This window comes from Diadema antillarum, unplaced genomic scaffold (genome assembly GCF_040938485.1).
Source record: "Diadema antillarum isolate AM-2024a unplaced genomic scaffold, OU_Dant_1.0 seq00002054_RagTag, whole genome shotgun sequence".
Lineage (NCBI taxonomy): Eukaryota > Metazoa > Echinodermata > Echinoidea > Diadematoida > Diadematidae > Diadema > Diadema antillarum.
The window spans coordinates 70,667-86,820 of record NW_027272703.1 but is presented as its reverse complement, the minus strand read 5'-3'; the positions used below and the strand labels follow the sequence as shown (position 1 = coordinate 86,820).

The 16,154-nt window shown below is 40.0% G+C and overlaps 1 protein-coding gene across 1 annotated transcript in view; it reads left to right on the top strand.

Moving 5' to 3' along the window:
- The window catches only part of LOC139713757 (SWI/SNF complex subunit SMARCC2-like), a 66,531-nt gene that overhangs the window by 16,234 nt on the left and 34,143 nt on the right, over positions 1-16,154 (top strand). Inside the window, exons 15-19 of the mRNA XM_071625459.1 lie at positions 76-241; positions 924-1,052; positions 1,586-1,787; positions 2,536-2,658; positions 3,558-3,820. Of these exons, the coding sequence (XP_071481560.1) occupies positions 76-241; positions 924-1,052; positions 1,586-1,787; positions 2,536-2,658; positions 3,558-3,820 (883 nt within the window). The remainder of the gene's footprint in view (positions 1-75; positions 242-923; positions 1,053-1,585; positions 1,788-2,535; positions 2,659-3,557; positions 3,821-16,154) is intronic.

The following is a 16,154-nucleotide window of genomic DNA, read 5'->3' as shown; positions in this document are numbered from 1 at the left end:
ACAACTTTTAGTACAATACCCTTGTTTAAGACAATGAGGCAGTAATGTCCTTCTTAAATGATTTTTGCTTTGTAGAGTACATGCATTCTTGGAGCAGTGGGGGTTAATCAACTACCAGGTGGATGCTGACAACAAGGCCACTCCCATGGGGCCACCGCCCACCTCACACTTTCATGTCCTGGCCGACACTCCATCAGGCCTGCAGCCGGTCCAGTCTGGAAAGTCCGGCAGTCAGAATAAGGTGGGCCGCGTGTTCACAGAGCCCTAATTTTCTCCTGGTGATTTTCTGATTTTTATCAGGAAGAAAAGATGGCCAAGGGACTTATCACTAGTTTGTCTGGAATTGTGGTTGTTATTTTTGCATTGTTGTGCCTTTTGATGTCGAAATTGTAGTTGTGGCCCTCTATTTTTTTATTTTTGTTTATCTAGTATAGTTGTTTTTACATGCTGAATTCTGTGGTCTGTATACCTTTCACCTTAACAAGAGACTCTCAAAAATAACAAACAAAAAAATTTGCTGTCACCTTCTGAGCAATCACATTGTTATGATTTGTCCCTTGAGTGAGGGTGAACAGATGTGTCAACAAAAATCAAAACCTACTAGCTGACACACAAGTAATGTAGCATTTGGAGATGTACAATTACCACAGTGCTCTATGGCACAAATAGTAAAGTTTCAAATCAAACGTAAATATCAAAACTAACTTGGCTGTCAACTTGTCGAAATTTAACATCAAGGGCCTTGAGCTATGGAGAGGTGAGTATACAACTAACTCATTTGTGAGTGCCACGCGACGATTTCATTGACCAAATTTGTTGTCATATGGTGTGCTTGAGCATGCGTGTAGACACCAGTGCCCTCTCACTCAACCAGCCTTCTCACTCTTCTTAAAACTTTTTTTTCCTCCATCTTGCAGCAGCAGCAATCCAACTCTCAGCAAATCATGAACATGACGGACAAGGATGGGGCCAAGGATGCCAAGAGCACGGATCTGACAAACTTTGGTCTCCGTGGAGACATGTACGCCCAGAAGAAGTCACAGAATGCCAAGGTGAGACCAGAGGGGAGGAATCACACTTTTTGTTCTTGGTCTGTTGCTTTATGTTGTGTGTTTTCTTTCTTGTCTTCAGTTGTTTTAAACTAAGACATATCAATTCAGGCATGTCAAATACAAATAGATTTATACCCAATGGTGATCGTTGCAAAGATTACTGATTTCCAAACTGAACATTACAGTACAATGTGTATTACTTTATATTTTGATATTCATGTTGTAAGATTTAGATGAAACAATTTTTTTTTTAACCTAAATCATTTGACGTGGCAACTATTTTGACCACACCATGAGCTTGTTAACCAGGCCATATTTGAATGAAACGATTTGTATTACTGTTTTAAAAAAAAATAAATAAAATGTTTCCATGCCACCCTAATCCACTTCATCTATGTTTGGGTGTGAAGAACATGAGATAATCACCCATAGTGTTTAGGTAGCTTGCCTCTCTTTTACTGAAGAGCAGTAAAGTGATTCCATGTGAAGCTTCAGTAATTCACATAAATCCTGGGCTACCCACCATCAATCAGGCCAAGGGGGCGTCGTCCAGCAACATCAAGGAGTGGACAGACCAGGAGACCCTGCTCCTCCTGGAGGCCCTGGAGATGTACAAGGATGACTGGAACAAGGTGTCGGAGCACGTCGGCAGCCGGACCCAGGATGAGTGCATCCTGCAGTTCCTGCGGCTGCCCATTGAGGACCCCTACCTCCACGACGGCCCCTCCGCCCTCGGTGAGAATTCTCGTACAAGTCATGCTTCCCAACATTGAGCATACAAGAGCAGAGATGCCAACTGTTACTTTTTTCCAGCATTGGGTACTGTTTGGGGTTTGTTTGTTTGTTTGTTTTTTGCCAAAAGTAATGAAAGTTTCATGGACAATACTGTTTTTACAAAATTGTAATACAACACATCGTCGGTTGAGGCAGGATTGGTAAAATTACTGTTTTTCCTCCAAAAATACACCTTTTCAGCCCTCAGAATACTGCAGTGCTTTCTCCCAGATTGGCATCCCCACAAGAAGCAATCATTCATGGTTTTACAGGCTGTACTAAAAGCTGCAGGATTTTGCTGGCCCTCTTTCGGTCAAGGTTTCAACAGCTTTGTTAGAGATCAACAATTCAACAATTATAAATCAAGAAATATGAATTGTAGAAATTTTAATCTCTGTCAGGATAAAGGTATCACTTGTTTTTCTGTGATAAGAATCTGTACATCAGCCAAATTATCACACAAAAACCAACTGATACTCTCACATGGTGAGGTCTGTGGGTCACAGTCACTAAGTTGACTTGTCACCACTGTAGCAGACTAGGATATTGCCAAAGAATTAATGATATAAATCTGTCAAAATTGGTGGATCGTTAAGAGTTAAGTTGCTGATGAATAGTCTTATCTTGCCTTTTGATGAGAATGCCATCATGTACAGAGCTGATCAATCTTGTTATCTTTTCCACTTTCTCTGTGTCCCCTTTCTTACAGGCCCACTTGCCTACCAACCAATCCCCTTCAGCCAGTCGGGGAACCCCCTTATGAGTACAGTGGCATTCCTGGCGTCAGCCGTCGACCCCAGGGTGGCTAGTGCTGCAGCAAAGGCAGCCATTGGTAAGAATGCCTTCCTTCTCCATTGTGGTTGGTGGTGTTTTTGCTTTTGTACTTCTGATCCCCCATCTTCTCTATCTATCCTCCCCCCACCCATTTCACTTTCCCTTCCCTCCTCTTCCCCTTCATTTTCCGCTTCCTTACCCCATCCCTGCCCCTTCCCATCCTCCTTCCGCATCCCCTCCTCCTTCCCCATCCCCTCATCCTGCTTCCCTGCTCTTCCCCCTTCCATACTTCTCCCCTTCCCTACCTGTCCTGTTCCCCCTTCCTAACCTGTCTTCCTCTCCCTGCCTTGCCCCTCTGCCTTCCCTTTTTCCCTTCCTCCTTTCTCTTTCTTCCCATCTCCCCTCCTTACCACTTCCTCATCCGTGGAAATATGAAATGAATGAGTATGAATTAAATGCTGTAGTATGCAGATCACTACCAGTAACCCCATCCTGTAATTTGAATTATATGAGTCCGTGTTGCCCAAAACATGTCTAAAGTTTTATGCCGTGGCACAGAAAAGAAATTTTCATAGTTTCTATTAAAACAGATCACTGTATACGTCATATATTTAGTGAGTCTAAAATTTCGCGTGTCAGAACTTCCCGGCGATTTCGCGAGTGGTTAAATTTGCGATCGTGAAGTCCTGTACTAAATGGACAAATGTATACACGTACTTGTACGTCACATTCTTATCGGGATCAGAATCAACATTTTTGTGTGTCTTTAATTTCGCAAATAACATCCGACTTGCAAAATTTGCGAAAATAAAAACCTCGCGAAATATTTGGCGTATACAATAAGTATTCTTTGCTATGCATTTTTGGCAGCCCTTGAGACACAAGACCCATCCGTATTTCCTTTCCCTGATTGTTGAATCTCGGTTGTATTCCCTATTTTCCTACCAACCTGTGCAGAGGAGTTTGCCAAGATGAAGGATGAGGTGCCCACCACGCTGGTGGACGTCCACATCCGCCGGGTGGAGGATGCGGCCAAGAACGGTCTCCTCGACGACAAGTACCTGCTTGGCGTCAGCGGCATCGCGGGGACCAATGAGCAGCAGGACGCCGAGGCAAAGGAGCCGGAGCCGCCGGGCCCCAAGCAGCCCGGAGACGGGGCGAAGGACGGAGCCGGCACCTCGGCGGCGGAAGGAGCCGATAAGGAGTTCAACAAGGATAAGGTAAGCAAAGACTTCCTCACCTGCTAGCATACAAATGATGCACAGGTCGGAGTGTGTCATTAGGAATTGTGTGCGTGAGGTACACATGTAACTATAGAATGCGTAAAGAGGAAATCCACCCTAAAAATAAATAAACTCTAAAAGAAAGAGAACGTCCCCAAAATGACAAAAATCATACAACATATAAGGAAGATAGGACATTTTGAAATTTTACATTTTTTTTCGGAAAGCATTTCTTGACCAGTCCTTATGAATATTCAAATGAGCGAGTTGATGATGTCATGTCCTCTCAATTTTTCGTGTTCATTATATATGAAGTTCAGAAAAATTGTCATTTTGAGCTAATACAGGTAAAAGCATATTCCCAGAGTTAAGATTTGTTCCTTTTTATTTTGGGTGGTTTTAAGGCAAGTTTTATGTTTATACAGCTGAAATATGAGTTTTTGTCATTTCTGTATATAAGATGAATAAAAAGTTGTGAGAGTATGACACCATCAACTTGCTTATTTGAATTTTCATAATGACCAGTCAAGAAGTGAGAGTTTTGAAATCTTGGAATGTCATAACATCCTTATTTCTTATCTGATTTTGATCATTTTTGCAATGTTCTGCAGGGAATTATATTCTAAATTTCATAGTTACTGCATGCACACAATTTCTTCTGACACACAAAATGCACGAACTCTTTATTACAAGTTATGCTCAACAAATGTTTACTGCGTCTATTGCCAGTGATCAAGCGTGCTGCCAGTAAAAATTGATACATTGCTTTCAACCAATGAGATTGCGGGATTCTCTCTGCCCATTTCATAAAACGTATGATGTATGTGATGCACGTCGATGTGGTGACAAATCGTGATTGCACAATGCATTTTGAGGCCGTGCTCATATCATGTCAGGTGGGATGGATGTGTGACAAGTCTTGCAGTGTACATGATTGTAAACAACGGTGGAGCTAATTTTACACCTTTATGTTCAATGTAACTTCTGATGATGCAATGTTAACAACCAGTAGTTGGACCATACTTCTTGTAGAGATGATTGTCAGATACAGCTGTAAGCTCACTCAACAAGAAAAGCCTCTTTTATTCTGAACTCAGAAGTTGCCCATCACAATCTTCTGCCCCTGCATTTTTGTTGTTGTTCCTTTCTAGGTACCATGTGTGTTAAACCTATCAGATACTCGTTAGATGGGAGATACTGGTGTAAATTTACATTCAGAATGTGGATTTTGAAAGTTTTGAAAGCAATTTCTGCATAGTTGCCTCTTGTCTTGCAAAACTGTATCACATGTGCCAAAGTAAATGAAAAATAATAAAATAGATTTGCATCAAATATTGTCATATTGTGTGTGAAGAGCAACATATGATGACATATGATTAGCAGTTTGAGTCCCAAAGAATATTACTCCTTCCTGCCCAAATTTTTACATAACATGACAAGTGTGTATGTGTGTATGTGCATTTGTGTGCTTGATGGTTCTTTTGTGTGTATGTGTGTGTGAGCATTCATTTGACATATTGAATAGACCTGTATACTAATTGAACAGTAGAATACAATGTAAGATACCCCCCCCCCTTTTTTTATTGAGTAGTGAATTCAAAGAACACTTGTCTTGTAAAGACAACATTTGCTGTATTAAATCACATCAGTTTATGAGCTTAATTGACATGGTGTCCTACAATGTATATTGTTTTCCAGCTAAAAGTCTTTTTTTTTTTAAATGAAATTAGAGAGAATCCATGCACTGGGTTATAGTCAGAGAGATTCCATTAGAGAGGCTTTCCTAACATTGTCAGTGATGCCAATATTCCATTGAGGTATCAAGTCTGTCTGTATTCCACACCATCCCTAGGAGGGCAGGAGAGTCATAGTAGAATCAGTTTCTAAAGAGTCATGGTGATCAAATAATATAGTTCCAATGTATGATATAAGTTTATATGACTGTGCTGTTCAAGTACCTTTGGTGCAACCTCGCCACCAATATAGACTTTACAGATGTGTTTGTTTGTTTTTTTCTGTGTGGAATTCTTGTCCAAAACGTGTTCAGTCAACTTTTACACAGTTACAATCTTTTTCCATGTCTTTACTTCAAATTGATCGAGTTCTTTTATTAGCTCACCTGAGCCAAAGGCTCAAGTGAGCTATTGCGATCGCCCTTCGTCCGGCGTCCGTCGTGCGTCGTGCGTTGTGCGTCGTCCGTCGTCCGTCGTCCGTCGTCCGTCGTCCGTCGTCCGTCGTCCGTCGTCCGTCGTGCGTCGTGCGTCGTGCGTAAACTTTTTACATTTTCATCTTCTTCTTGAAAACCCCAAGACCGATTTTCATCAAACTTGGCAGGTAGCATCCCTAGGGGGTTAGGAACTCAATTTGTTAAAATGGGCACCATGCCCCACCCAGGGGGGCCCCAGGGGGGCCCAAACCCCCAAAAATTAAGGAATCTGTAAAAATCTTCTTCTCTAGAACCAGAAGTGATAGAGCTAAGTTAATACTATGAGTTAGTACATTGATGACTGTAGTTTCAAGTTTGTTCATGGCAGAATCAGGGGTGCCCCCCTTGGGACCCAGGGGAGGGGGGTGGGGAGGGGTTCTAATGGGGCCTATATTGTACATTTTCATCTTCTTCTTAAGAATCCCATGACCCATTTTCACCAAACTTGGCAGCTAGCATCCCTAGGGGGTTAGGAACCCAATTTGTTAAAATGGGCACCATGCCCCACCCAGGGGGCCCCAGGGGGCCCAAACCCCCCAAAATTAAGGAATCTGTAAAAATCTTCTTCTCTAGAACCAGAAGTGATAGAGCTAAGTTAATACTATGAGTTAGTACATTGATGACTGTAGTTTCAAGTTTGTTCATGGCAGAATCAGGGGTGCCCCCCTTGGGACCCAGGGGAGGGGGGGGGGGGGGTGGGGAGGGGTTCTAATGGGGCCTATATTGTACATTTTCATCTTCTTCTTAAGAATCCCATGACCCATTTTCACCAAACTTGGCAGCTAGCATCCCTAGGGGGTTAGGATCACAATTTATCAAAATGAGCACCATGCCCCACCCAGAGGGCCCCAGGGGGCCCCAATCCCCCCAAATTAAGGAATCTTTAAAAAAATGGGACCTTATTGTACATTTTCATCTTCTACTTGAGAGTGCCTGGTCAAATTTTGGTAGAGCTGTGAATAATTTAGATTAGTGACTGCGTGAAAGGTGAACTTGCGATACTCAGGTGAGCGCTAGACCCGCGGGTCTCTTGTATTCTTTTCCTAATCTGTTTTTTCATTAGATTACCCTCTTTAGTGAACTACTTTACTGATTTTTTTATGTTGCAGTATTTAACAGTACTATTTGAACAATTCTCAAATTTGAGAATCAAGGGTTTGTTTCAACCACGAGGCTGAAAATGGACACCTTGTGCCTTTGACAAGTGCATTAGATTACTGGGAGCTGCAGCTTAGACACTTTTCTTTTAATCCAAATTCACACGCAAAGAATGCTGCCGTGGATTTGAGAGCACCAAAGCGTTTATTTGCCAAAATATTCCCAGCGAGTGCTGGGCATGCGCTATGATACAAATGAAAACGTGTGTGTGAGGTATGAAGTTCTTTATCAACAGCTAAATGCTGCAGCTCACGCACATATTAGTGAAAGCGCGCCCTCTAGAGTCCTCATATGCAGAACAGTGATGGTGCTACTGTGTGAAGAATATTCTGATTGTTTAAAACCAGTGGAACGTTTTTAAATGCATACATGCTTCAAACTAATATAACCTGTATCACTTGAAGGTCCTGTGGAGCCAGCTTAGTGTCATAAACATCTCTGCCATGGTTTTGTTATAAATACACTTACGGGTCAAACCTTCATTGTTGGGATCAGATAGAGATTTTTTTCTCTCTCTCTCTTGCTTAAACCATGTATCAGTTGAATACTATGAATGAATAGTACTGCATACATTTTCTATATTTTGCCATTACTTACTTGTCTTTAGGATTTGCTTATACAAATGTCTTTTGTAGGTCCATAACAACATTCATCACACACTTGTGAACAGCAGAAGATAAAACATTGCAGGATAATATTTAGTCCACTTTTGAGATGGCAAAGGCACATTAGAAATTTTGATTACTGCATTGTTGAAGTTTCATTGTATTTTAATGAGATATGTAGTGATATTCTGCAAATTACTGTAAAATACAAAACAATGATTTGATGCCTTATGATGTCTGCTAAACTTTGTGATGGAAGAGTGCAATCCACAGCGGGACATAGAAAATGAGGGCTTTTTCACAGAGTTGTATGGCCAGGTAAAACCATTACAGCAGGATAGAATGGTTCCCTCGATCTCGTCATGATTGCTTTTTTGTGTTCCAAGAATGGCAATGGATGTATTATGCTCTATTCATTATGATGGGAGAAAGAAAGTGCTCTAGAATTCGTGCTCATTCGCTCATTCCTGCGCCATCAGCTTACTCATGTCACGACATCATATCAATGCCAAGGGATACGATACAACCACCTGCTTGTTTGAAGCTTTTCAGCAACCGACGACAAAACACACTTGTTCTTCCAGTTTCCAGATATGGATCCTTTGATTAAATGCAAATTTCCCTTTGAATCATGGTAATGCAGTGCTAGAGCACAAACTGGAGCTCTTTAGGTGCTACAGATATTTTCTTTTTCCTTAATTTTCTTCCTTTTTTGTGTGTGTGTTTGTTGGGGGGGGGGGGTATTCAACTAAAGACCAAAATACCTCCAACTCGGTTAAGGTTGGCATTGTTTAAGCAATGAGAGAAGGCCTTGTCTATTGAAATGAACATCCAACCACCTTGACATTGCATCAACAAAGGCCCTTTTGTTTAAAGTTTCCTGATTGGATTACTCTGCTTTACAAATTTGTAACCCTTGCTCACCACCCGCCCCTCCCCCCCCCCCCCCCCCCCCCAAGCCACTTTGGCACACATTGCTCAGAGCATCCATCCACTCATCCCAAACTTTACGTCCCTCATTTCCCCCGCCGCTGTGTTAGTGACTGGACAGGCCCAATATCATAAACTGCCAATCGGGTAACTAATGCAGATTTGCGATGATGGTGGTGATGACTCCAATGGGGGTCGAAATTTGCGGGATTACACCCAAATGAGAAGGGGAAACGCCTCCTGTTGCTGAAGAAACAGGTGGCTGCATTGTTCCTCAAGAAGTCAGGAGTGAATGTCATCAGAAGAGATGGCATGTTTCTAAATTGGGCTGGCACCAGCCCACTATAACCCAAATTTGCACAGTCATAGTGGAAGGGCATGTGACCGAGCCCCAGTTTATCCAAACCTCAAGCATGATGGGAGGCAGTTTGCTCTGTTTATTTTTGCGCTAGAATTATTAAACTCTTTACTTTCATGGCTGTGTAATATATTCTGTACTGATGAATATTATTTTCTTTTCATTAATCTCTTCGTCGAAGTTAAGGTCCTATTTCATATCAAGACTTGCCTTGATGATAGCTTAGTTTGACAACAGCGACCATTTGAAGCAGCAGCCCTTTTAACGTTCAACACTTCTGCCGGTTGTCATTGTAGTAGGCTTATCATATTGTGGTTGATTATTGTAGTCATTCTTATCTGGGACACGGCCCAGGCAATAATCATACAAATTGTAAGTTGTTCACCTATGACCTTGCAAAGAGTGGCGTGAAGTTTTCAAAATCCAAGTGAAAGAAGTACAATTGTAGAGACACTCGAGGGGGGACAAATAACAAAAATCATTAAAACTTTTTTACTCGTGGGAGACGGAATGGAAGAGCACTTGATTTTTATTCATCTGTAAGTTATTGTTTAGTGTGTGTGTGTGTGTGTGCGTGTGTATGTGTGTGTGTTTCTGTAAATTAAGAAGTCTGTCAAAGCTGTATTGTACAATGCTAAATGAGGCACAGCTAATGGCATCTATTACCCACAGGCTTGTCATTCTGTGCTCTCCTTGAATTCAAAAGTGCCTGGGATTTGGCACAGGTTTCAAGATCAATACTAGCAAGAATAGAATACAAAAAAAAAAGATAATGATAGTAATAGACTACAAATAAACTTTCCAACAACACAGAATACAAAAGGTCATAGAGAATATCTTTTTTTTTTTTTTGGCTTGCTTGCTTGCTTGCTTGCTTGCATTCTTCTTTTCTGTTTGTTTGTAAGTCATTTGTTGGGGTTACAATTTCCATTAAGGGTCATAGTCATAATGCCAGTCTGTATTGTGTGTCGGGATGTGACTCGGTATTGCTGTTTGCTAGTTCTTGTATTCACATTTTGAACATCCTTATGACAAAGTCACAGTATCTTTGGCAATAACAAAGCTTGCATTTTTAGAGTTTGCTTAAGGCTTACGCGACCCATTAAGTACAACTATATGCTTTGAAAATTTGTCCCAGCTTTATACTATGCAAGTAGGTTTGAGACAGGTGAAATAAATGGCATTGATCACCATTAGGCATGGGAACCAGACGTATTGATAAACGTGGAATGCAGACTTGGTAAATTGGGCTATTAACTAACCCTGGTAAAACTTCAAGAATATTTGGAATTGAATGAGGAATTTTTTTTTAATTATTATTGTTATCAAGTGACATTGGTCATATGACCTGGACTTTGTTGCAAATTATTTGTTTTCTTTCTTTAAGTGTATGTTTCAGTTGATCTTAAGATCAGGGCCCCGTTTTATCAAATGATAAAATCGATTTTAAATTTCCTTACCACACAGGCTGTCATAGACTTACAGTTGAAATCAACTATATAATCAATTTTAACTCTTCACAAAACAGGGCCCAGTTGTCTTCATTTGCTTCCACATTACTTCTGGGTGTTAATACTGTAAGATATTTTGGCATGAGTAATTTTTTGCACTTGGCTGAGTAAGATGAATATTGCATGTTTTTGATTCTGCTGAATCAGATCATTAATTACTGGAACATATGGCATGCAAAAAATAATAGTTTCTGGGTGTGGAAATGCGTGAAAATTTCCACACCGCAAGAATTTCCTCTTTTGCCGCAACTTCTATAATACAGAATAATCCTCATTTGGTATGGAATTATCAGTTTGGGTGAATGTGTAATATTGTGAATATGTGTAATCTTGTGAATATGTGTAATCTTGTGAATATGTGTAATATTGTGAATATGTGTAATCTTGGTTATATTATGCTGGAAGGAAATATGTCTTTGTGTGCATGTGAGTCCAATTTCATTAATACTATACCTTGTCCAAAGGGAACATACGTTGTAGAATAGCATACCTAATGATTGTTGCAGACTTTGAGTGATTCCTTGTGGCTTGATTGGTCATGTCTCTTCAGATATATTGTACTCCTCACAGTTTATTGGTGGAGCGTGTGCATGTGTGTGTGTGTGTGATTTCATTGATGGTGTGAGTTTGTTTCCTTATTGCTCAGCAGAGTTGCACTTTGTTGTCCCCCCCCCCCAGTGAAAATCACTCTTAACCCTGTGATCACCAAAGCCAATTCATTTGTATGCAACATCAGTATCATTGTTATTTGGTATCCCTATGAGGGTTAAACACTGAGTGTCAATACAGGGGAACCCCCTGGTGACCGAGCAAGTTTTCTTTAATACCACAAGCACCCTCGAGAAGCTGTGCGAGATGCAGGCAGTGGAAAAAACAGCCATCACATGAGATTGGCAGGGAAGTGTGTGATTTTGTAAAGGGAAGGTCTTACGGCATTAGAGCAGCCTTTGCTGGCAATGTTGGCTCAGTGCCCGAGGATGGGCAAGGGTGGGGGGGGGGGGGGTGAAGGGGAAAGGGAGATTATCAGAGAGACGCATCAGTGTCATCTAGGAGATGATCACAGAGATGTACTCGTGGGGATTTAGCCCTGGGAGGACACTTGGGGGAAATTGAGTTTGCTCCTTGCAAGTGCGTCTGTGTAGAATTCTTTTCTTTAGTGCTCAGTGTCGATATTAACACATTGACAGATTTCGTCCGGCTTCACTTCGTCTTTCATTTTCTTCTGTGTGCATGGACCAGAAATTATTTTTGTTTTTAAATTGTTTTTAAATTGTAAAGCTTTGATTTTAGTTTGTATGGAAAGCAAGTATAGTCATTTAATAGTCTGTGGTGAAGGTCAGTATGTGAGATTCCTCATATATTTTTGTGTGTGTAACATTTGACACTTACTTCTTCAAATTTTCTTTGAAAAAAAGATCCCTTAAAATTTTGCTCAACACATACATGTATCAAAGCTAGTTTTTGTTCATTATTCTTCCAACATATTTTTTCTTTTTTCGCAGATCAGATGCCTTTTCAAATCACTGCCTTTTTGTTCTAGACATTTCATCCTTTTTTTCCCTTAAATTGGTGTGCATTATTTGAGAGACCTCCCAAATTTTTGAATTACCATCAATTTTTCCAGTGTAAGGATCATCACTGTGAATGCTAAGTACAGTATTTCACCCTGTGGAATTTAAGGACATTTTGCTCAGTGCAAACCTGCGCAAAAGGCAAAGTCATGCACAATGCTACATTCTAATTTCTTTGCTCTACGTTGTTCACAGGAATTATTACTATCGCCAGTAAGGTCAATAGCCAGCGAATCAAAAACTCATAAATTCATTGTACTCTTTAAAAAAAAAGAATCAACAAAGAAAACAACAAACATTAACTGCACAAAATTTCCTATTTACTGTTAATGTTACAAAGATATTGCTGGCATGACACAGTCTCAACAACTTCTACAATGTTACCATGTGTGTTCACACACATTGCTGCATTCAAAGCTGATATACAATATACGAGTAGTTTTGAAATAGGTCAATCAGGAAAATAAGGAAGTCTGTAACATTCCCTTCTCTCTTTCATGATAGATGTGACAAATGTAAAAAAACAAAAACACCTGTTTGTGTGAGTGGAAAATTTATCTATTATTTTTCTAAATATCTCAGGCAAGTTTTCATTATCCGCTTTTCTTACAGTCAGTTTACAAAAAAAAAAAAAGATGAAGAAGAATATATGAAGAGTAATAAGCAAGTTGGATCAACGTAAACAGTCAGTTTCTCTTTTCAATATGTCATCGCCGAAGCCATTGTTGGGTTTAAACCATTGGAGAATGATATAAGGGCCTTGTGGGGAAAAAGTATAAAGGGCATACTGTGTATATATTATATGTATGGTTAGTAGATGAGTGCTGTAACTCAAGATATGATTGCTAATGACTTCCAGATTGTACTGGATGCTCATAATGCAAATTCTCATATTCTCTCTTATGGTTCGATGATTAGAAATAATCTGAATGAAAGTCATTTCTAACAACTGTGGAGTGATTAATGGACGTGATGCATTGGCGCTCCCCCTCCGATTTATAAATGAAAACTCGGAAGGGAATACAAGCAGACGGGGGAATTATCCGTACTCCACGTAGTCGTTGGGGTGTGTGAGAAACGGAAATTAAGTGGGTGGCCTATGGGGCATAACATGTTGCTCTTATTTCTTAAATTTGTAATGCATTTGATTGAACTGTACCTGCTGGAATCAATAAGGGTTTGATTGTCTTACTAATAATGTCACCATGTTGATTGCTCCTGGAGGGCAGATCAAAGTATCTGAATTCAAAATGATTGAAATATGAAAGTATCATGTGTGACTCACAGGGGATGTAAAACTTCATGTTTGCTCTTTTGTGTGTGTGTGTGTGTGTGTGTGTGTGTGTGTATGTTTGCTTATTTAGCATCAAGTCCTTTGCTCTTTCTCAGCCAACAACTTTATGGCAAAACGATGTCTTAGGAACTTCAGATGTGCTTAAACGGATGGTACAGTATGGGTAGAGATGAGAAATGGGCTCTTAACTTTTTGCGAAATACCAAGAAAACACTTATGAAATAGTACCGAGCATACCATCTTGAGAGGAATTCAAAGTTTATTTTATGAAAATCGGGTGTGGAATGACTGAAACATCCAAAAACAAAGTAAAACAAAGCGATCGTAATAAAAGGTGGGTCCCACACTTCATTAGAATCGCTCTGTTTTGGATATCTCAGCCATTTCAAAACCAATTTTCATCAAATAAATGTTGAATTCCTCATGGAATAACATGCTCTTTCATATTTCATAAGAGTTTTCTCATTATCTCACCAAAAATGTTAGAAACCTGAAATTAGGTCTCAACCAAAACTATACGATCCCTTTAATATTTAACATGTACTTGTAACTGAATAATAAGAATGCAACATGTTTGCAAATATGTAGTGAATGTGTACACGCACAGTGCATAGGATTACCTTCATCAGAAATGCTTTGCTAATCTTGCTCTTTTGCAGCAAATGTAACAAGTCCTCAGTGTGTTGAGGGATGTGAAGGATTATTAACAGATGACTTCCTAAAGCCATCTCAGAGTTGTTCCTTTTTTTTTCTTTTTCTGTTTGATCAAACTTTTTGCAATTTATTCATTTTTGTTTTCTCATTGCTGCCACTTGATGTCGCTCGTAATTTGGGATATTCTGTACTACGAAACAGGTGTATCAATATTTTAATGTAATAAATTGATAAGATGGAAGGGTAAAATTCTGACAGATTGCACTCTTGTTTTGGAAAATTGGGCACGCATGGTCATACAAGTAAGCCCTTTTTACACTTGTGTTTCTTAACCCCGTACTTTCTCTGATCCAGGACTATTGTTAGTCCCGTACCAATTTTTTCAGCTTTTTACACTCGCCAAATAGTCCCGTACTAAGCTCTTGTCCGGGGCTAAGGAGAAAATTGACCTTTTTACACTCTTAGTCCTGTACTTTCCAAACCATATGAATATTCATGATTACGCCGTGCACTGTACACGTACACGCACGCACCGGCAGCACTTGATTACCTTGTTTCTGATTGGTCAGTGGGGGTCGGACTTCGTCTCCGTCGCTTAGCCCGGATTATTTTTTCATTCTGTTTACACTCGCTTGCTTGGCACCGCAAATTGCGGGGTTAGCACCGCAATTGCAGTGCTAACCCTGCTATTTTGCAGGGCCAGATAGTACAGGACTATCGGTGGGGCTAGCCCACTTTGGCAAAAACAAGTGTAAACAGAAAGTGGGCTAAGGAAAGTCCGGTACCAACGGTGGGGCTAAGGTCCCCCCTTAGCCCCACCGTTGGTACGGGACTAAGCAAAAATTTGCAAGTGTAAAAAGCCCTGTAGTTGTACCATCTTGGCTAGCTAGTGCGTATTAGTGTGTTGGTATGGGCCTGTGTTGTTAGTTTGTGGTTGTATGTTTTAAATTGGCTTACTGTAGTTTAATTTTGTATTGGATTTTAAGGTGGATCAACTGTCCTAACCGTCATAAAGTTGATAGCATTTTATGTTTTGAGTAACATGATAATTTAGCATATAAAAGTCAATCAAATGCCTCATATACTATTGAACACCTAATACTCTTTTTGAAAATTTGCGATTTTATCAAATTTAGTAGAGTTGGAAGAGTCGAGCAGAATTGCAACTCTCATTGTCATGCAATCAACAGATGCGAAGAAACAGAATGGCTCTTCAGTGTACAATGAAAGGTGGCCTGTATTGCTTGAGGAGTGTTGCTGAGAATCACTTTGTGGTGATATCCAAGGAAATTATTGCTGACATTGTTCAACCCTCTTTCCCCTTATGTAAAATAATCTCAGAATAAGACAAGGCCAACCTATAAGTTCATCATCTTATTTCTGTTTCTTTTAACAAGCACACCCACGAGCATGTAGAGGTCGGACTAAAGACACCTTAAAACAGAGCTGAGACTTGCTTGTTACTTTTGAATGTGACTGTACTAAATCAGGGCTTTATTTGCATTTTAGCGACTTGCCTATGATGGCAATTACACATTGTGCTACTGCTAATGTCAAGGCAGGCATGGATTTGTCTGTTTGTTTGTTCTTTTTGCCCATGCCTATTGTTCAGAAGCCTCTTCCTAGAGATTATGATGGGAATTCCTAAATCTTGCCATTTACAACTTGAATGTTATCTCATCTTATCATGCCTACTCATTCTCATGGCTAAACAATGCTAGTTTTCTTCCCCCTTCACCCCTCCACATTATTGGGATATTTGCTCTTGAATAGCTCTCATGTATTTTATTTGTGATAAGCCGCTTCAGGGTTTGTTTGTTTTTTTGTTGTTGTTTTTTTTTTTTTGGGGGGGGGGGTTGTGACCTTGGTTATCTCTGAATTACATTATTGTGTTTTGTTAATGTTGAAATGGATAATGCAAGTATTACGTGTTGGAGGATGAAATTGAAAAAGAGATTCAAAGATACTGAGCTGACATATTGTGTGTCACTTTGTCAAGTATGTCGCATATGTGGGGGGAAAAAAATATGTTACGATATTCTTC